This window comes from Cibotium barometz, chromosome 36, assembly GCF_041138505.1.
Source record: "Cibotium barometz isolate CiBa-2024 chromosome 36, ASM4113850v1, whole genome shotgun sequence".
In the NCBI taxonomy this organism is placed as follows: Eukaryota; Viridiplantae; Streptophyta; class Polypodiopsida; order Cyatheales; family Cibotiaceae; genus Cibotium; species Cibotium barometz.
In genome coordinates, this window is record NC_141081.1 from 15,516,181 (window position 1) to 15,538,445 (window position 22,265).

General features: G+C 47.8%; 1 protein-coding gene across 5 annotated transcripts in view; it reads right to left on the bottom strand.

Moving 5' to 3' along the window:
* Positions 1 to 237: 237 nt before the first annotated feature.
* LOC147617535 (glutathione gamma-glutamylcysteinyltransferase 1-like) overlaps positions 238 to 22,265 on the bottom strand; it is a 76,312-nt gene continuing 54,284 nt past the window's right edge. For 3 of the 5 annotated variants that reach the window (XM_086775793.1, XM_086775796.1, XM_086775794.1), the window contains 3 exons: positions 16,446 to 16,676; positions 777 to 1,283; positions 238 to 646 (listed from right to left, as the gene is read on the bottom strand). In XM_086775793.1, the coding sequence (XP_086631919.1) occupies positions 581 to 646; positions 777 to 1,283; positions 16,446 to 16,676 (804 nt within the window). In that variant the 3' untranslated portion in view covers positions 238 to 580. The remainder of the gene's footprint in view (positions 647 to 776; positions 1,284 to 16,445; positions 16,677 to 22,265) is intronic. The other 2 variants (XM_086775798.1, XM_086775797.1) reach the window with 2 other exon arrangements.

Below are 22,265 nucleotides of genomic sequence, written 5' to 3' on the forward strand. Positions count from 1 at the left end.
ACGAACTGAAACAATGGAAGGAGCAGTGTCACAAATTTCCAAAGACATGTAGAGATACAAATCTCTCGATGGTTATTCTATGGCCGTTTGTGGATTCCATATTTGGCCTCTTTAACTATCAACTTCCCAGGATGACCTTAAAACTTGTACTAGATTCTTAAATCTTACACTGAATGTTTCTCCGATAAGTGCTTGTGTATTGGACCCAACTGTCACAACTGTCACACTGCCTTAGTATCACTTATAACTTTTTGAAGTATCACTTATAACTTTTTGAAGTCATCATACAGCTCAGAGAAGCACATTACATAAGAACCCTACATGAACATCCCATAAAGGAACCAGACATTCCGTGTTTGTATATATTACTGTTTTACAAGCTCATTTCCAGTGACACGTTTAACACTTGCATGTAGTGTTCTCAATTTTAGTCACTCCCCCTTCTTCCCTTCTCAGTTTGAAAGGATTGCTGTTGTAACTGCTGAAGCCAAAGGACTTGTGAACCTTTGCTTTTTACAGATCTTCAGCATCCAAAGGCAGGACTGTAAGAATCTGTTTTGATTTCACAACTATTTTCTTCTTAGATTTCCTCAGTCTCACTACATGACCTGCTTACAAGAATTGCTTGTTCTGAAATGTGTGCTACCTGCTTCAAACAATGCTTGCTTATGAGTAAAACTGGTCTCGTAATATTGCTATCTAGAGAACCAAAAAAATAACTATGCAAATCATGTCAATATGGGGGATGATCATGTCAGTATGGCGAGTTTCATTACCTCGAGCTGCAGATCTCTGGGAAGCTCCACACTCGAAACAATGTGGCACATTTCCAAATGAAGTTTGCGGTCAGTTATCTCTTCCCATATTGACATGGGAAGCGCTAGAAGTAAAACAGAAAACAAATCTCTTGTTGTAGGATGAAAGCTAGCTTCTTCCAAAGAGCATTTGCAAGGGCCTCCAACAGTGTCTACTGCAGATGTTGTTGGAACAAGAGCATCGATAACCTGCTCACATCCATTAACAAGTAACTTGCTTGACAAAACAGCAGCTTGACCTTTGTCACAGGATCCCACATAGGTTTCAACATTGTTCTTAATGCACATAATATTTGATGAACATTTTTCCCCCATGAAAGCAGCAGCGCCTTGACAGCAAGCTTGCACAACCATACTTTGTAGGCTTTCATTGGCTGAAAAATCTAAACAGTTTGTTAACTTAGATTTCATCCACTTTGTAACCAAAGTAAAGGCATTAGTTCTTCGTAGCTGTTGAAGCACCTTGCTCTGTCGGGATAGGTATATAATCAGTGCTCTCTCTCTCTCTCTCTCTCTCTCTCTCTCTCTCACACGACAAAAGTACATCATCAACCAACCTTGCTCTAACCAACACCCTACCCAAACTCACATAGAGTCTTCCTTCTCAGCTACGCACTCCATACTGCAGCCCTACAAAGCTCTGTCTTCACAATCAAGTCAACCAAGAAAGCCCATGAAGACAAGAGTTGGAATGAAAAACTCCATGATCACTATACTTAGTCCAGCCAAACAGAGGGATTAGTGATGTCAACATTAGATGCCAGTTGCGAAAAACGAGGATGAAAATGAGGAATTGCTTGATGACCTTTATTGAGAGAGAGCAGTTTGGCCCTACTCTTGCTGAGTCATGATTGAGGACCAGGTAAGTGTGGCACTTTTTTGTATAGAAAAGTCATGAGCAGGCCAAAGGAGAGGATAGATAATGGCCAATTACTCATCACATCTTTCCAGAATGTCAGGCAACACTTACCTAGAAAGCCACATAACAAGGTGATAAAGGGCGCGAAAGCACGCGTCAAAAGACTCCCGCCCTAGGCAGTCCTCATAATGATGACCACACATAGCTGCATCTAGGCGAGCCCATATACTTGTCACGTGGCATCTCACACACCCACGTCATCCCATAGACTCACTATTCATACTACCCCATCCACTACTCAAGGGACACCACAGAAAACTCACTGTTCACCACATAGCCCCTGGGAGGATGAGGTCTTTACCCACCTTTGCAGCTCCAAGGTCTAAACTGAGAGAACTTGCAGCATGTGTATGCTCAAAAAGCATTCAATTTTGCCAATGGCTCTAGGGAATGCCATTTCATCTCTTGTCACACATTGTCTTTACATTGTACTATTTTGGTCTCATAAACCACTTTGGCCTTCAGTAGACAATAACCTCTCTCTCTCTCTCTCTCTCTCTCTCTCTCTCTCAATCTACACCGGCTAGGTGTGAACGTCCTTGGGCACCATCTCGTGAACAATATACACGTCACACTTAATATGTAAAAGCCACATTGCACATAACTACTGAATGATAAATCATTGCACAAGATAATCTGCAAAGAAGACGAGCACTGCACAGTACACCATTGCCGGGGTCACGAACGCCCCCCCCCCCTTTTCCCTTCAATACTGCAGTATATTATTGGAGTATTTAAATCTGTACAAATTTCCAAGGGCTTGCCAGCCAGATAATCCAATGCAATGCAAGTATGAAGACAAGTTACCCAAATAGAAGTGTGTTGATGCCGGACTTGTCGAATGAGTCTAAATGTCTCGACCCTGTGTTTTTCTCTGGACAATATGCAGGTGTGCACGGGGACATGGTGGACAGTGTGAATGGCATCAGGTTGGAGTGAAAAAGGAAGCCCATGTGTGGACAACCCCAAGTGTAAAGGGGGGCCAAGTGATTAAAGTCTTCCCTCATAACTCATGGGGACAAAGGGGTTTGGAGGAGACAAAGGTTTAAAAGCCCTTAAAAATCAAAGAACCCCTTTTAGGGGATAATCATGGCCTTATGCTTTTCTTAGAGGGAGTCGAGCTGCAGTTCCAGATGCATGTGCTTTTTGGGAGGCGCCTGCTGGATTTCTGAAGGAGGGAGCTTCTAGGTCTTTCTCTATCATCTGATAGCCTGAACTCCACGTGGTTGGACTGCACAGGGGCTGGACTGCAGGTACAAGTCGGCTGCGTGGAGGAGAAGACAGTCGGGCAGGGACTGAACAGAGCGTGGATCTCTCCCCCTTCCTAGTGAAAAGCTGCGCAGGCAGTTACAGGGCTGCTGGAGGCGGATAGAGCTGGCGCAGAGACTGTCGGCATGGACTCCACGTGGATGGACTGCAGAGTGTACATGCGCACCTTAATACCTCCTTATGCATGCTTTTTGGAGAGTGAAGGCTGGCTGCTGTGCTGCGCTACAGGACAGACACACAGGCCTCCTTTCTCTCTCTCTCTCTCTCTCGTGGCAAACAGGTGGCTGCAGGCAGCGCTGGACAAAGCAGCGCATGTTTTTCTCCACGCACAAGGGGCTGGACTGCAAGCGCAGAGGGCTGAAACTCATGCTCTTTTGCACAAGAGTCGCTTACAGGTTGGTTTTCTCTAGACACACGGGCAGCCAGGTGTGTGCTTTTTGGAGGACGCCGTGTTTTTTGCAGAAAGGAGGGGCTGGTTTTTCATGAACATAGACATCATGTCGATGGCGTTCAACTGATGGAACTTTCAGCTTCTCTTTGCTTTGGGTTCGGGACTGTTTTGGGACAGTTTATGGGCTGTTTTTGTTTGCCTGCAAATTCAGCAATGTACTTGGGTTTCTGGCTACAAGTACAGATCTTTTGGTTATGTTTCTTGGCATGGGAGAGATGCAAGCTCGCATGGCTGCGTGCTCATGGAGCAGATTGTTTTCTTCCTGCTAGAAAGGAACAGTGGGACCTCCAGTTATGGGCATCTCTATGTTGCCAGATGTTTCATGAGGGAACAGGTAACTAGATGTATGGAAACAGGACAGAAGTTTCAAAGGGAAACAGGCCTAAGGGTTTCATGTGGAAACAGGTCGTAGGTTTCTCGAGGAAACATGTTTTTGGGTTTCTCCAGGAGATAGGTCACATGCAGGCAAAAAGGTACAGGAATGGACACATGTTTGGTACAGCCTTGCTACTGATTGGGCAAGGGACAGGGAATCCATGACAGAGATGGATAGTACCCTTGGAAGGTAGAGAGGGTTGGTACAGGTGTGTCGACTGTATAGTATGCTGTGCTGTGATACGAGTTCTCTTTTGAGAGACAGTTTGGGAGTCTGTGTTGTGATGCAGAAGCACTGGATGTGTCAGGGTGTGATGTTGTTCATAGTGTGAGAGGCTATGGATGGTTGTGGCAGCCTTGATCATGGGAGAAAGCTTCTGTATGCAGACTCAATGTGAGAGAGTCTTTCGATGTGAGCAATGGCTGGATTTGTTTGTGGATGCCGAGTGGACAAGAAGCCAGATGCAGGTTCTTTGCAGGCTTCTAGGGTTCTACTGCGACGGCTGAGTTCCCAGCCTTATATTGTAAACAAAGCTCTTATAATCAATTAAAGAAATACCGCAAGGGGCGCCACTGCGATTTGGGGCCAATCGGTGTCCCTGTGCTGTTTGCAGGAGCACTCTAGCTCCCCTTGTTTGTTTTCCTTTTCTAGGTCCTGAATGGTGTTGAAGTGTTTTATGTGCGAGTGTTTATTTCACCGCCCTTTGCTTTCTGATTGTACTTATAGGTGCAGTAAGGCTTTCAGATTGTACTTGCAGGTACAGCTAGGGTTTCAGCATGTACTTGCAGGTACAGTTAGGGTTTCAGCTTGTCCTTGCAGCTACAGCAGGGTTTTCAGCTTGTACTTGCAGGTATAGTTAGGGTTTCATCAGGTCCAGTAGGTACAAAAGGTGCCCACTGCAAGTACACAAGTACAGAAGGCGGCTACAACAAGTAGTTGCCCACAGCAAGTACACAGTAGGTACAGCAGGTACAGAAGGTGTCCACAGCAAGTATACAGCAGGTACAGCAGGAGTCTATAGCTAGTACACAGCAAGTACAGAAGATGCCACTTGTTCACATGCCACAAACTCAGTCAGCATCTGCACAGTTCATGGGTGCGTGAACTGGACCATCATAGAAGGCGGTCACAGAAACAAGCCACGTGAAATCAGTTTCAAGCAAGCACAGATGCATGCACATGCATTATGCAATGGATATATCTCCCGTTCCTAGAACTTGTAAATAGTAGGTCTTCCCGAGCACGGGAACTGGCTCAGGATATATATCTGGCCAGCTGTCCCGTGGCCGAAAAAGAGAATTTAAAAAAAGAAGAAGAGAAGAAAATACAAAAAGCAACCTCTCGCCCTTCCTCTTGCCATCCTCTCTTGTGCCCACTCCTCTCGCCCACCCCTCTCGCCCTTTGCCTCGCCTACCTCCTCTCGCCCACTTCCCCTCGCCATCCCCTCTCGCCCTTCGCCTCGCCCACCCCTCTTGCCCATCGCCTCTCGCCCTTCCCTTCTCTCCGTCTCACCTACCCCCTCGCCCACTTTCCCTCGCCCTCGCCTTCCCACCCCCTTGCCCACCTTCCCTCACCCTCGCCGTCCCACCTACCTTTCCTCGTCCTCTCCGTCTCGTCTAACCTCCTCGCCTACCTACCCCCTCCCTCGCCTTCCCGCCTACCTTCCCTCGCCATCGTCCTCCCGCCTTCCCCCTCCCTCCACACCCTCGCCTTTGCCTACCTACCTCCTTCCTTCGCCTCCCGTCTACCCCCTCCCTCGCCTAACCCCGTCGTCTACCCACTTCCTCACCTCGCCTCGCTTCTGCCCCCCACCCCATACCTCCTGGCCATCCCCTCTCCCGCAAACCTGCCCACCTCTTCATCCCTGCCATATTAACCAATAAAGAAAAACCTGGCCACCGATGTGCTCCCACTCCATACTTCGCCAATAAAAGCAGTGCATTCTCTTTTTAGGTGACTTGCTTGGAGGTGTTCTCAAACAACTTGTTCGTCATCTTTGAGCGCACCTAGTCATCTTATCTACTCCATGCCGAACACGCCAGCAGGTCCCGCCACATCTATGGTACCTCGTGAGAACACCCCCCCCTCTGTTAGCCACCCCTCCTCTGCAACCTCCGACTCACCTCCTCTGGCGATTATTCCTCCTCCAACGAGGCCTATCGCCCAAGTCAGGGAGGCCACTCTAATTCTTCGTCAACATCTGATTCATCTGCATTTGAGAAGGCTCCTTCCAAGAGCCAACCCAAATCTCCCAGTAAGTTTTCTCAAATCACTTTAGCATGTCCGTCGCTTCCACGCACATCCTTTACCCCTTTCACAATTCAAATTTCAGATCTTTCTCCCTGTCCCTATTCACTTCTATTTTTTCTCCTCCTGAAATCACTACCATGAATTGTCAAGCCCTCGCATCTCTAGCCTTTCCCACCATTGATGAACCCCTTCTCTATGCATATCTTCATTGGTTTCCTCGCCTCTCTGTCGGTTACATTACCCGGACCCCTGATAGTCTTGCTCGTTCTCTATACTTTCCATGTGTTCCTCAACCTACGACGCCTTCCTTCTGTGGTTTACCATTGACCGCCTTGATCAGTGCAAGGCTTACCTTGATCCCTGACATTCAAAATATTCTCGCTTTCATCAAATCTTCCGCCTTTTTCATTATTTCTTTACCCCCCTCATCACCATCCATCCCCAATCCCATTCTTGCCGATGCTTTTCTATGCCTTTGCCTAGTCAAACCCTATCCCTTTCCCAAACTCATACACACTAACCTTCAGGATCGAAGCAAGCGCTTCACCACCCAATTCAAAAAGTTGGCCACTTCTCGCTTCACACTCCCTTCTGCTCCGTTCATCACCTTTCTCCTTCGTCTTCCTGGAGCTTTGGCACCGCAAACCCCCACCCCCCCGCGGCTTTGTCACCACCCTCTCCCTCGGCTTCGTCAGCACCCCCTTCCCTGGCTTCTTCGTCAGCACCCTCCGCCCACCCTGCAACCATTGCTACACCCTCTACACCAGCTTCTTCATCAGCACCCACTTCTACACCCTCTGCACCAAACAGTGGAAAGCCAGCTTGGCAGCTCTACTCCAGCCTCTACATCCCCCTCCCTTGGCACCTTCCGCCATTGCTGCACCCACACCACCAGCCAACCATCACTTCACTCCCACCACCAGTCCTCCGTGACTTCTCATCATCCACCACTTTTCCCAAATTCAATTACTTAGTTTCCTTTGTCTTTCACATATCAACATGTTTTTTCTCATTGCTCTTAATGGGGACGGTGAGTTCTCTAGTGGCGGGCAACCTATAGCTGGCACCCTTGTCATGGGAACAGCTCCAGATGACATGGCAAAAGGGGAAGTGACTTGGAGTGACTTGGACTTGGTGGATAACCAGCCACGGGACATCTGACCTAGATAGTCAGCCATTGATGGTGACGCGCTTAGACTATCTACCCATGGACTATTGGAGTCGGCTACTCACCTACTATAGGCTATTTTGGTCGACCCCTACCAAGGGCTTCTACACGCGTTCCCGGTGGGAGCAGATATATATCACATCCTCATCATCAGTTTTGTATCTCATCCTGGAGCACTTAGCCCCTTAGTTTTCCTCTGTAGCTGCACTGTTTTCTCTTACAGTAGTCTAGCCTGGTGCACTCCCTACGCATCCCTTGGTTTCCCTTCAGCCATTGGTCTAGTAAGGGCCATCCTAGGATGTAATTGTAGGAAACTGGCTATTGGCCAAAGATGTGTTGGAAACTGATTTCAAGAATTGTGATTTTCCAATCCTGCAGGAGACCCATGGGATTCACGGTGGCTCCATCAGCTAGTTTCACAATAAACACAGTGTCATCCACCATAGGGGGTTTACTCCATTTCTCATAGCATTGCTTGGGGATGATGCTCGCTCCTTTCCCACCATCTAGAATGGAAGTGACTTGAAGCTCGTCGAAATCTAAGGGCAGTGTTGCAATAAGTTTCTCCTTCAAAATATTTCACTAACTCATTTACACGTCTTGTTCTCACTATGCACTAGCACTTTGTAGGTATTTGAGCAGTTCTGGTGAGTAGACTCCCTCTGGCTCGACATACTGTCATCTGAGAGAGAGTCCCCAGTGAGTAGGGGACCTAAGCCACTCAGGCTCGCGTGTCGGGCTTCCCAATGACAACTTGCTTCCCAGGCCTTAGGAAGGAATACCTTCCTCTTCTTCCGGTGATTGGTGGTGCCATCGGGAGAGTGATGGAATCCCCCCCCCCCCCCACCTGCTGCCTTGGCCCTCAGCACGGGCAGCTGGGATTCCATCCCTTCGCATTTGTGTTGCCTCACCGGATTCAATGCGTCATGTTATATCTATTCCATGCCTCCGGGGAGACCCCATCATTCAGCGCGTGGAGTATTCGTGCCTTCCAGGCCAATGCTTCATTTGCAGGCAGATGGGACATCTAGCCAGAGCTTTCCCTCGGCGTCAGTCCAGGAGACCGCCTCCTATGGTTCCCCCCCCCTATCTCCTGTTCAGATCCTCACCAAGGGGCAAAGAGAGGCAGGGTCTCAAGCAGCGGAGCACCAAGTCCTTGACTGCGGAGCACCAAGTCCTTGACTGCGGACGACCCAACTGCCAAAGAGTGGCGGATGGTTGGCCCGCACCTGAGCCGTCAACCAACCAACAAAGCTGAGCGCCGCCGCCGTGCGTGCCAGGCTGGCAGAGTACAGGAGAATTCGGTTCTGTTAGAGAACCATTTTGAGCATTTATCACAGCACCTACCCATTGGCGATAGGCCCCCTCCAGTCACGGAGCGGTTCCCTTTGGCCCCTCCGATTTGGTGGCCGATTCCCCGTCAAGATTCCTCCCCCGGCTCTTAGTGCCCAGTGAAGCTCGTAGACCCCACTAAACCCCTGATGAGCTTCTCCGAGCAGCCTTCCTCTCCAATGGATCTCTCCTAGTAGCGCCCCTCTCCGGCCTCTCCAGCCTCTCGGCCCCCCCCGCCTCCTTCATCCTCGCCCCCGACTCTACCTATAGCAGTTCCTTTTGCCCCATCCTCCTCATCAGAGCCCACCCTCCCCCTCCCTCCACCTCTCCAAAGCACTCCTGTTGACCCCCTGCAACCCCTGACCCGAAGCAGAGGCAACCGGCAAGTTCCGTTTGCCGCTTGATTCACCGTTTTTCTGTGCCAGTTTAGATGACCATTGCTCCTTCCCCGGTGAGGGCTCTCCCACGAGAGTCCACAGGTGGGCCCCCTAGGATCTTGGGGCAGCGTGTGAATTATAGTTTCTTCCGATGTCTTCCGGCATAAGGGACATATATGTTTGTAGCCCCTATTCGGATATGTGTGGTTTTTCACCACTCCTGACCCTCTACGCCAGAGAATGGTGCGATGATCTTCTCTTTCCCTTTGAGTGCAACCTCGGGGAGGGACAAAGTGGGACTCAGAGTCGGTGGTTGCCGCCATCCAAGGACATGCAATTGAGCTCTCCCATCATCTGCACGATCTTTGCATAACCAAGTACTCACCCATCTATGGCCATTGGCTAGGATAGAGCCCAAGATGGGGAGATGGTGGCCTCCAGGCTGGAGGTGCTGCTTTTTGTGTTCATGCATATTTCAATCTCGTAGTACCTCTCCCCCCTTCTGACAAGTACCTTCATTGTGATCGATGGAGTTCGGAGTATGCATGAGACAGGCTCAAGAGTCAGTTCCAGGGCGAGCACAGTTGCTTACCATTTTGATTGGAGAGAATAGCGTTGCCTTCCTCAATGTCTATACCCCGAATGCCACTGCAGGTAGAGCCGTTTTTTGGAACACAATCCGGCAGGCCCTTTCCCACTGCCCAGGCTGACTTTTGGTGCATAGGTGGTGACTTCAACATGATTGAGGCAGCAAAGGATAGACTTGGAGGAGGCACGGCCACAGTCTTAGGAGCAAAGTACTTTGCTTGGGAGGAGATGATACTGGTACTTGGGGGACACGACCCTTGGCATCTTCCAGAGTTTGGACGCAGCCCTGGGAACCTTAGCTTCTCGCGATTGGATAGGAGGAGCACTGGCCCCAAACACGATTTCCAGTCGGCCCATCGGCATAGCAGCCGCTCATACATACCTGAGTTTCACACTAGTACGTAGATCCCCGAAGAGAGATGGGCCAGCCACTCATCTACCTAGGTACTCGAGATATCAGTTTACACGTGAGACAGTTGAGGTTTACCGAGATGCAGTATCTGATGGCTTGTTTGCTTTAGACCCGCATAGCCCTCTGGACGAGATCACGAGAGGATTGGCAGGTGTACTACATGCATCCGCCTCATATGCGTTTCCCTGCACTATGATCCCCCCCCCCCCCCCGCACTGCCCCACAGAACAGTTGGTATGATGATGAGTGTCGTGAGACACGAGCACAGCTACAGCGTGAGATTGCCATTGGGACTCACACGCAGAGACACGACAGGATGATCTTTCGGCGCCTTGTGCAGAGGAAGAAACGAGCCTACCTGGCTGAGCTAGAGGAGGAGATCTACCAACTCTTCCTGGGGAAGGACAGCAAGAGGGCATGGAAGACGTTTCAGGAGAGACAGCCTGGTACTCCAATTACTGCACCTGAGGCATGGCATACTTATGCTAGAGAGCTAAATGATGCACCAGGACAGCCCCCCACCCCCCCTCCACTGGGAGCTAGACCGGCTAGCAGCACCTTTTTTACTATGTGGATGGTGCTAGACGCGCTAGACAGGTTACAGAATGGAAAGGCACAAGATCATGATGGGCTAGTTGGAGAGCACTTCTCATATGCGCGTGACACTTTGGCTCCGCTCATCATACATGTGTTTAATTGTGCCATTTATGAGGGTTTCCCGGCAAACTAGACAGAGCATATCATTGTACCACTCTTTAAGAATGAGGATCCCATGGTACCAGGCAATTACAAGATGATCATGATTGGTCATTACTTGGCCAAACTATATGGCTCTATATTGGAGTTGGAGCTGAGCCGCTGGGCAGGGCAGAGAGGCATGGTCATCGAGCACATGGACGGGCCAACTTCAGGAGAGGATTTACTACCTTGGATCATTACTTGGCCAAACTATATGGCTCTATATTGGAGTTGGAGCTGAGCCGCTGGGCAGAGAGGCATGGTCATCGAGCACATGGACGGGCCAGCTTCAGGAGAGGATTTACTACCTTGGATCACATACTGACACTTCGGGCACTTATTGAAGAGGGCAGGGCACAGAAGAGAAGCATATATTGCTGCTTTGTGGACTTCTGCAAAGCCTTCGATACCGTACCACGTGCTTGGCTTATGCACAGATTGCATGACATTGAGGTACCCGAGGATATGCAGTGGGGGATATATGCTTTGTGTAAGTCTATGACAGGCAGAGTCCGAGCTCTATCCGATATGGTGACCAGCACGATAGGGGTGAAGCAGGGAGGCCCGCTATCGCCCACCCTCTTTGGACTGTACATTGATGTGGTCTCCGATTATGTAGACAGATTGGGAGGCCCAGGGGCATGCTTGGCAGGGGTGTTGATACCCATCTTGTTATATGCTGATGATATTGTTCTAATCTCAAACTCTCCGGAGGGATTACACAAACACCTAGATGCATTACAGGCTTTCTGTGCGGATAGAGATCTGACAGTGAATCTTGGGAAAACCAAGGTTATGGTGTTTAACGCCACACAGGCATGGGTGACGAGATCAGAGCCTCAGTTCACTATCCGAGGGTGGTTGAGTACGTCAGGTCATATGTCTACTTGGGAGTTACTTTCACAGGACTGCGTTTCTCCTTGAACGAGGCAGCAACAGCTAGATTAGCTCGAGGGCATGTAGCCTTGGGGGCACTTGAGAGGCGGTGTGCACACATACAGTTTCAGGAGCCGCGCACCAAATTGTAGCTATTTGATACGCTTGTCACACTGACCCTCCTGTACGGAGCTCCAATTTGGAGGCCCAGCATACATCATAGATCTCAGAAAGGGATGTAGGCAAATGGAGAGACCACTGATTATGATGATTGCCCGCACAATTCGGAGAAAATCATCAGTACCACATGAGATTGTTCGGGCTCAGCTGGGTGCCACACCAGTAGTGACTGAGGCCCTATTCCAGGCAGTTACCTTTTTACAACGGCTATGGGAGCTCCCTCAGCAAAGGTACTCTTGATTGGCATTGACCTCATCCATACAGTTGGTAGAGGATGGAGATACTCATTGCTGGTATGCTCAGATGAGATCGTGGTTTGACCTATACATGGTTTGCGGATAGAGGCACTACCACCCTTTCGGTACAGTCTGGATTGTCCATTTTTGGATCTTACGACCTCTCCATTCTAGATAGCCCCATGGTGGAGATATTTGATCTAAGGAGAGGGCAACACTTCAACTAATCAGCATACATGGATCTACCTGATATACATTTTCCAGGACAATCAGTTTATTGTACTTTTTAGTCTCATTTAGTTGTTCTCTTTGATGAGACACCAACTTCAAATGTACTCTCAGTTTTGGTCTCATAGGCCACTATGGCCTCTTAGAGACGTTCATATATCATTTCATTTCATTTCATCTCTCTCTCTCTCTCTCTCTCTCTCTCTCTCTCTCTCTCTCTATCTCTCTCTCTCTCTCTCGCTTTGCGCCGCTGGCTTTAGTACCCCGCTGCCCTCTATTTGCGCACCCTCTACCCGTTTCACGCTTGTGCCCATGGCGGAGATACTTGATCTAAGGAGAGGGCAACACTTCAACTGATCAACATACATGGATCTACCTGATATACATTTTCCAGTATTTTTGAGTATACATATGCCGCTGCCCAGTATACTATGAGATCCGCAGGAGGTTTCACAATCTATTTCGTGAGGGATTCGGTCCACTCTCCACGATCATTGACTTCCAAGACCAGCGTTGCCTGGGCCTCTTCCTGCTTGAGCTCCGCAGACACAGGGACACCTTCTTGAGACACAGGCCCCAGCCACCCCGCCCCCTCCCTCGGCAACCAACCATCACCAGTTTCTTCCGGACCCAGGAGGTGGAGGACACCGACATAGTGAATCTTGTGGACCCTCCACGAGCTGCTTTGGACCTACCTCGCCCGAGAGGAGTTACCTCAGATTGAGCCTCTGCACTCCAGCGTGCCCGACACCCTCGACCCCCCCGTTGGCCACAATCACCACATCAGCTCCAGATCCAAGACATGCTCCACCGCCATCGAGCTACCTTTCCACGCAACATAGCTAAGGGAGACCTCTCGGCCATACTCGTCAGCCCCATGCTTGACATTTTGGAGAGTGGTATACGGAGCTAATGTTTTTTTTTTTCCCGAGAAAAGATCCTTTCATTAGTTATGTAAAAAAAACGCCCGTAGGGCTACAAAAGAGATCTCTCCTGCTCCTAACAGAGAGAAGAGCAGTGAATACATCATGGCAGCCCGGGAGACTCTCCCTAGGTGCTGCAAAATACAAGCATCAGTCTAAAGGACTAAGCGGCTAAATTGCTCTCTCCGCCTCCTTGTGCCAGGCGCTGCAAACTGGAAACATGTCTCAATCTTGGGAGGGAGAACATGATGGTGAAACCATCTTTCACACCCCCACGAAGGCACCAAATGCCTACCGTAGAAGAATGAGGGAAGGGATCATGTCCCCTGGCTCACGAAGGCTTGCGAAGATGGCGCGACAAGATGAGGCCCTTTCTGAGGAGATACAGCTGCACATAAGGACAGAGATGAGCACCATGCGACAGGAGCTTGAAAGGGAATGGACTGAGAAGATGCATGCCCAAAAGAAAGTGATATACGAAACGCTGAAGGAAGAGATATATGCCCATTGAAGGGAGAAATGCAAGCCCAAGTACAGATTGAGATGGAATTAGCCCAAGCTTTGATGTACACAGAAATGAAAAAAGAGATGCAGACATGCTCCGGGAGATCGGCACAACGGTTGCATCGTGCGAAGGCACCTTGAAGACACATATGGCTGACCGCGAAAAAGACATCACAGAAATGCAAAACACTTTGGAATCATGCAAGGCAAAAGTCGCTGTGGGTGAGAAGGAAATTCATTCATGGGCTGAAATTGCCACCACCACAAAGAAACAAATTGAGGAAGTAAGCCAATGGATTGAAGTAGTAAAGAAGCAGAAGGATACATTAGTCAATAAAGTAGAGGTGATGAATGCTACATTGGAAGATGAAGCCAAGAGATGGGCACGGCCTTACATGTACGTGTAGTTAGTTGGGAAGATAAGGGGAATCCCCAGAAGGATGCAAAAGCTCTTGCAACAAAAATTGGAGCCACTAATGTACCCATTGCTAGAGCATGGCGAGTAGGCGAGATGAAACTAGGGCGAAGATATTGATCATCAAATTTGGTGACTTAGAGAAGAAGAAGGCCTTCCTCTGCAAAAGGATGGCGTTTAAGGGGGAAAAGATTTATTTGGATGAGGACCTTACACCGACATAGATAGCACACCGGAAGGAACACATGCCGTGTGTGCTTGAGGCAAGGAAAGAGGGGAAATGGGCGGTATACAGAGGAGATGGCCGAGTCATCATTACGACGAGGAGGCCCGCCTGATGGTCCGCGGCCTATGAGACCTTGCAATTCACGGTGTGGAATTGCAATGGAGCCCTTAGAACAGATGCAGGATACTTTGAGGATACTTTCAGACACAGTGATATTGCTATGTATATGGAGACCCATCAGTGCACAAACAAAAGGCTCCTTGACATGCGGGCTCCCATGGCAGAGATATTTGATCTGAGGAGAGGGCAGCAGTTCAACTGATCAACATACATGGATCTACTTCATATACATTTTCCAGTATTTTCTACTAAGTATCATCTAGGAATCTTACTTGCAGTTCTTATAACTGTATGATAGTCAGTTTATTGTACTTTTCAGTTTCATTTGGTTGTTCTCTTTGATGAGACACCAACTTCAGATGTACTCTCAGTTTTGGTCGCATAGGCCATCATGGCCTCTTAGAGATGTTAATATATCATTTCATTTCATTTATGATTTCTCTCTCTTAGTGTGTGGTATCCTCTCTTTCGCCCTTCCTTATCTTAGTTGCTTTATCTTCCTATCCTGAGCCTCACCGTGTGATCTGCAACAACTTTCGTGACACAACAACAATGCTTTTGCTTCATGGACACTTCTTGGCACCAGCATTTACCTCTTGGGCGCATGCATTTGCATGCACCTATGTCACTTTTCTATATGTGTGTAAACCCGAATGATGGATTATAAGGAGAAAAAGAAAAAACTTTTCCACCACTATCATGCTCAACTTCCTTCTCCTTTGAGGTCGCTTTCTCTTTCAATCTTCCTCACTGAGGACGGTGAGTTCTCTTGTGGTGGGCGACCTGTAGCCACCATGGGGTGCCCACGGTGTTACAATGGTACAGTGTTATAATGTTAGGGTGGTACAGTGTTACAGTGTTACAATGTGGCAGTGTTACAGTGTTTCAGTGTTGCAGTCCAAGATGCTCCAAGTGGGAAGTCCAGTGGACATATGTGTGTAAACTCGAATGATGGATTATAAGGAGAAAAGGAAAAAACTTTTCCACCTCTATCATACTCAGCTTTCTTCTCCTTTGAGGCCACTTTCTCTTTTGATCTTCCTCACCGAGGACGGTGAGTTCTCTAGTGGTGGGTGACCCATGGGGTGCCCACTGTGTTACAATGGTATGGTGTTATGCTGTTAGGGTGGTACAGTGTTACAGTGTTACAGTGTTGCAGTCCAAGATGTTCCAAGTGGGAAGTCCAATGGACACTCCTGCATGAACATTCTAGAGCACATCACTCCAAGGCACCGCACCCCAAGAAAGGAGATGTGTGCCGCTACACCTAAGTGCATCTGGCACCTTCCAAAGATAGGGAGATGCTCACCAACGGTCACCGATGGCATCTTTGTGACTCTCCGTAGTTAAAAGGCATTCTACCCCGTTCAAAGGGGATATAAGCTATCCTGTAGTTCCACTGTACTTGAGTTCTGTGTTCACCATGGCATTCCGTCCTAAGCAGAGTGTGGTGTTCCTTCTGACTGTGACCACTATTGAGTGTGCACGGTGCAGTGAGTGGTTACACTAGAACCCATGCAAATCTGAAGTATATATGACATATGAGTGCTCACAAACGGTCCCAAACAGTTGGAGAAGCCACCTTACAGAATCTCCTGCTCAGCCATCTTCTACTCGCCTCCCCGCCATCTCATACTCGGGCCCCCTTCATCCTTCAATCACCCCTCCACACCTCCTCATGCTCGCCCCCAGCCATCTCATTCTAGTGTCACCACACAGATGGCGAATCTGTGTGATGACACTAGAATTTGACACATGCGAATCTGAAGTATATATGACATATGAGTGCTCACAAATGGTCCCAAACAGTTGGGAGGTGCCACCGAATCCAGAGTAGAGATGACAAACACACACACACACACACACACACACACACATACACACACACAAACTTCATAATTTTTAAAGTTTGTCGTGATGATTTTGACCATTGAATCTCTACTTCTTGGGAATCATATTGAACCACCACATGTACTCACATCAAAATGTATCAGGATGACCCTAGTGGTAAAACCAAGATTCCAAAAATAAAAATTACTAACCTTGTGCTGAAGACGTTCAATCTCATCTCTATCTATACTTTTGAAACCTCCATCATCAGCAAGCTTGATTTCAACTATCCACTTCACAAAAGAAGCAACACCAGCTGGTAGAGAACCAAAAACAGTGTGTATAACTTGTTCCATATTTGTCAACTCTGTAGTTTTCAATAACTGAGGAACCACTTCAAGCAGATGCTTGGACATGGCTCTCCAACGCTCATCCTTGCAGGACTGCATATTAAATGGAAAGGTTAACATAGTACATGCCAGCAAGAACAACAATGGTAGTTTAGGTGATCTATACCCATACCCATACCTTATGGTGTAAGGTCATTACTCCTTAGTGGATTATTACATAAAGGTCTTGGTCTAAGGTTCTAGAATGGTGACATATCAGGGGCTGGGCGGCACTCCTAGGTGGCATGAATCCCCACTGATCAAGGCAACTCCCTATTGTGTAGGAGAGGTGGAGTAGATTTAGCAAAGGTGGAGAGGAAAGTGGATCTTGGCACCTAACTCATGGAGGCCTATAAATTCAGCTAGCTCTCACTCATTCTATAGTGAGTAGAGAGTACTTTGTGGTGTAACCTCTTTTGGTTAATATAATCATGTGAGAACTTTAGTGGAAACTATGTTCTCTTGTCTTTATGAGTTAATCATTGTCCTTAGTCTCATTCATTATGGTTACTCTCATTATGCTTAGTGTTAATCAATACTTTGTGTGCACTACTCTATGTGAGTATTAAACCAAGCTTAGAAGTTAGCACTTAATCCATTTGTCCACCATTAAGCGAACCTCTCTTCCATCAATTGGCATCAGAGCTATAGGTTTGCATTAGGGTTTCTTTACCTTAGTGATTAGAAGTCTTGATTAAGAGAGGGCTATCATCTTGAGAGAATAGCATCTTCTTGTGTGAGACACGAGGGAGATTGTTGTGTAGATAGGTTGTGAACCTTGGTTCTCTGCTTCATCTTCTTGAGTGGCACAAGAGAGAGGAGCCCGGCAAGGGGGAGGGGAAATGAAATGTTATATTAACGTCTTCAAAAGGCCATAATGACCTATGAGACCAAAAAGTTACATCATGAGAGAGAGAGAGAGAGAGAGAGAGAGAGAGATTTCTCTACAGGCCTGTGTCAAGTGGGTCATTTTCTATGTGGGCTCCACGGCCATCTCTGTGAGAGATGCGTGCAACGGTGCTTGGGCATCATCCTCAGTAGTGTTTAATATATATATATTAAACACTACTAAGAGATGCGTGCCCAAATTCACCTTTTAGGAACGTGCATGTTATATACTCATGGTAGTCAACCCACAAGACTATATAACTATCAACTCCATTATGCATAGTATGGACTAGATACTACGACATCCCCACTAACGTCCTCAGTGCCCAATAGTGGGTGTAGAACTATGTATCAAGATATGCTCACACACGCACTCCACACACACACACACACACACACACAAGAGCATATATTCACACAAAGCCATTCGTACTGAGTTTCTATCAAACCTCCGGAGATGCAGGGCAAACTCAGCCATAATGAAGCCTAGCACTAAGGGAAGAAGCAAATAGAAAGAATTAGTACAGCAAATAAGTGTTTAATGTGTGGAACTTGCTCAAGTGTGAGCACGGCCATCTCTGCATGAGCAATAATTGGAGGTGGCTAGTGGTGGCAATATTGAGATCACCCTTCTGTGTGGCAGACGTAGTGGTAGGTTATTTATTAGACAAGAAGCAAGCAGTCGTGTCCGTGTGTAGTGGTAGCTGTTGGTGTTGCAAAAGTAAACCAGTGTGATCAAGCAGACCTCTCATGCGTGCTCTCAAGTAAACCAGTGTGATCAAGCATACCTCTCATGTGTGCTCTCTATTTGAAAGAACCCGTCTGAGTGGAGTAAATGCATGCATCTCGTGCGCTGTTCATTGGCAATACCTCAGTTGGTTCTACGGCAGTCCAGCTAAAGCAGCAACTCATACAGTAGAGGAGCCACTATTGTAGCCTGATTTGGGGGAGGAAAGGTTTCTCCCACACATTCCTTCCATGAAAATAGGAGGGAAAAGTTGAAGGTTAATTTCAAAAATTAACTATTTTTAACCTCGGGCATGGGTTGATGTTGAGTGTCTCAAATACTTTGTGGCATGGATTGATGTTGAGTGTGTCTCAAATGCTTTGTGGCATTATTTTCTCATTGTGTATGAGATGTGTAGAAGCCTTGTCTTGTGGGATGAACTTTCATTGCTGTTTTTTTTTTTAATCATTGGTGAGAAAGCCATATCCTTGTAAGATCCTCCGTTTATAAAGGACCTTCCCATCTTAAGCGAAACCTTGAGGAGATTTTGAATGCAAAAACCTTAGTGGACATGTTGAAAAATGCCTAAGCCAAATGAAGTTGGTGATTGCATAAATCATAAAACAATCCTTAAATCCCATAAAACAATCACTAAATAATCATCTAACTCTCATATTTTCACTATGCAAAAGCACTTTGGTTCTCAGATTTCATAAGTAAAAACATGCATTTATATGGTGAAAGGTAGTATGGTGAGCAGTAAGAAGTGTTTTTTTGTTGTGTTTGAGAGAACTTCAAGATTTTTCCTCTGTGTGTGTGTGTGTGAGAACTCCATCTCTATGGTAGTCCTGTTGTTATAAAGGACATCCCACTACCAAGGCCATGAGCAGTTTTCTCTTCGGTCAGGAGAGAGGGCTTTAGGGGCTGCGTCTTCCCATTCGTGCGCAGGAGTTGTTTGGCTCAGAGTTTCCCAATGACACAACGACCTACTTATCTGGAGATGAGGGGAATCTCCAGAGATTCGCCGAGGCGACAAAGATCTTCTACCGTGCACCCGGAGCACAAATCAACTGGTACAAGTTGTGTGGATTCTCGGTTGGCTCATCACCTACTCTGACTTGGAGGCTAGTTGAGGCTTTTCAGTGGATCCCGAGTAGCACTCCAATTGGTTACCTTGGATGCTAGGTTGGTATCGATATTTCCCCGGAGCAGAAGCTTGTCCCTCTTCTTCTGAGCATTCAGAAGCAGCTGCTATACTAGAGTTCAGCCAAGCTTTCCTTAGTTAGTCGGTTAGTCGGGTCATGGTGGCGAACCAAGTTCTTCTTGCCACCATGTGGCACCATGTGGTACATCACCTCTTGCCGGGCCTTCTCTCAAGCTTGCATTGGTCACATTCAATGGTTGATCCGCAACTTTCTTTGGGTTGGTAGTGATGATGGGAGACCCAGGCACCATCGACCCCTCTATTCAAAGCCGTGCTCTTTTGGGCAAGTTGATAATTCGTGGACTTCTTCCAGGTGGCGAGCCCTCGAAGGACTTCTTCCTTGCCAAGATATCCTCCCACACCCTGGTTTTGGGAGGTCCTTGGCCCCAGAGTACGAGATGGATTTTTACAGAGATGCACGCTCGTGACTTTAGCCCTGCATTTGAGGACAGATTTGCAGCTAGCCTCCTACATGCTTGGGATCACCTCAAGTCGGCCCTTCAACAATCCCCTCCCGATGCATCGAGGAGTGCCTCCGCCAACCTTTGATATGGAACCTTACATGCTTGGGATCACCTCAAGTCGGCCCTTCAACAATCCCCTCCCGATGCATCGAGGAGTGCCTCCGCCAGCCTTTGATATGGAACCCCCTGGCCCGTTTGCCCAGTGGTCATATGTTGGGGGCACGTCCGCACATTTCGTGGGGAGCTTTGAGTATGGGTCCAGCTCAGTCACTTCGAGATTGGCTTATTTTTAGACCGCTGCCCCTGGAAGCCTAGGAAAGGAGCCTCACTGGGATACGGGGTAGGAATAGCCTTAGCTTCTACATCGACTCTTCAACCCCCCCAAAGTGGCTGACTCCGATCCCCCCACCCCCACCCCCACCCCCCGCCCCTCCCCCAAGTGGTTGGGAGTGTTCACCAGACATAACATTCCCTTGGCCATCTACGGCGCTGATGAGAGCTCCACCTTGCTCACCTTCACTATCAACCCACATGGCACACTTGACAGAGCAAAGCCCCCTTTGGAGGATTTTTGGGGATGCACCTTGCAGAGGGTGGTTTCCATTAGCATAGGTGGCACATAGACCCTCCACTGGCGAAGGTGGCAAGAGAGGGATTCTAGCAGTTATGGCTATGGGAGAGACGTCCTCTCACGCAACTTCAGTGGTATCCAAGGGACTGGGCATGGCACAATCTCTTTGATAGACAGGAGGCTCCCACTACCCCTTTCTTCGATTACACCGCACGACTGGGCTACAAGATTTAGATGCTTGTGATCGAGGGCACTCCAGTAGCAACAGGGCACTCGCAGTCTCAAGGCTCTCTCAGTTTCTTTCAGATTTTTGAAAGAGATGTGGGACAGTTTTAGGCCGCGAAAGATCACTCTCTTTCTGTGGCAGCAGCTGGCACATCGGAGCTTGGTGGTTGGCACTTGGCCGGCCATCGAAGGTATAACAACAGTTTGTTTGAGGTGTGGCCCACCTCGAGGAGTCCTAGCCACATTGTCTTTGGGATTGCACAAAGGCTCAGTAAAAGTTTGGCAAAAGGATTCTCCGCATTATCCCCCCTCTCGCACTGTTACTTGGGGCATAATTACATGGGCCACTGAGGTTGAGGCTGCCATGGTATATGAGGAGGATGGTGGGGGCATTGCCTTGCAGGTCTCTCATCTCCGTATCTCTGCAGTTCCAGTTGCAACTCAAGAAATCTAGACTTGGTGTCTAAGTGGGACACACCTAGACTTGGTGTCTAAGTGAAATCCAGACTTGTTCAGGTGTGGACAAGCAAGCTTATGCAACAGGAGAGAAGAAGAAGGCTTTAATGTTGGAGTGGAAACTAAGGTAGCAAAACACACACATAGATGCAGCAAGTAAGCATAGATACAGAGAAGCACAACACTCAAAAGTATATTGATGAGAATGAGTGAAATACAAGTAAAGTGACATGATAAGCTCACTTACACACTCACTCATAAGAATGTGTACACATGCTCGAGAAAAAAAACCTCCTAAGGAAGAAAAAAGTGCCCCGGTCCATTATTAGTCTACGTCCACACATCACTACTATATAAATGGCTACAAATCCCCCCTGTAGTGATGATGTGAACATGTAAAGGGATCATGTGTCTAATCGATTCCCAAATGGCAATAAGCCCAAAGCTTTGCGAAAAGCTTCTCTCATGAGAGAGCCTTGGTGTGAATATATCTACCACATTGTTGTGTCTAGCGACATAAGCTAGGCTAATCTCTCCTACAATGAACCTCTCCCTAACATAATATTAATGTGTTTTGTGTGAGCATGAAACACTGGTTTCTTTGCAACAGCTAATATGTTATGGCTATTAGAGAAGATGGAAATGGAGGACTTCTATCCAACACCAATATCTACCGGAAGGCATTTGAGCCAGACACTCCATAGTCGTTGTTAAAGCTATCCTCTACTCAGCTTCACAGCTCGAAGTGGCCGGCTACGTCTTACTAGAAGATGAAAGCCAAAGCCACTAGTGGACACTAACGTTTCATAATGTCCAGCCCAATTGGAGTCATTGAAAGCATGTAACTGAATATCACTCCACTTAGCATAGAGTAGGCCAAGGGAATGAATGCCCTGTAAGTATCCGAATACTCGCTTGGTAGCCTGTCAATGCTTACTTCCGAGATTGTGCATAAACCTACTCAACTAGGAGACCCAAACGTAATATACAACCTATTGATAAAGCGATACATCAAATGGTTCACCTGCATCCTGAAGACTGAGCCTAGCACTTGTCTCCACTGGTGTAGCAATAGGCTTACAGTTTTCAAGGCCAAACCGTGTAAGCA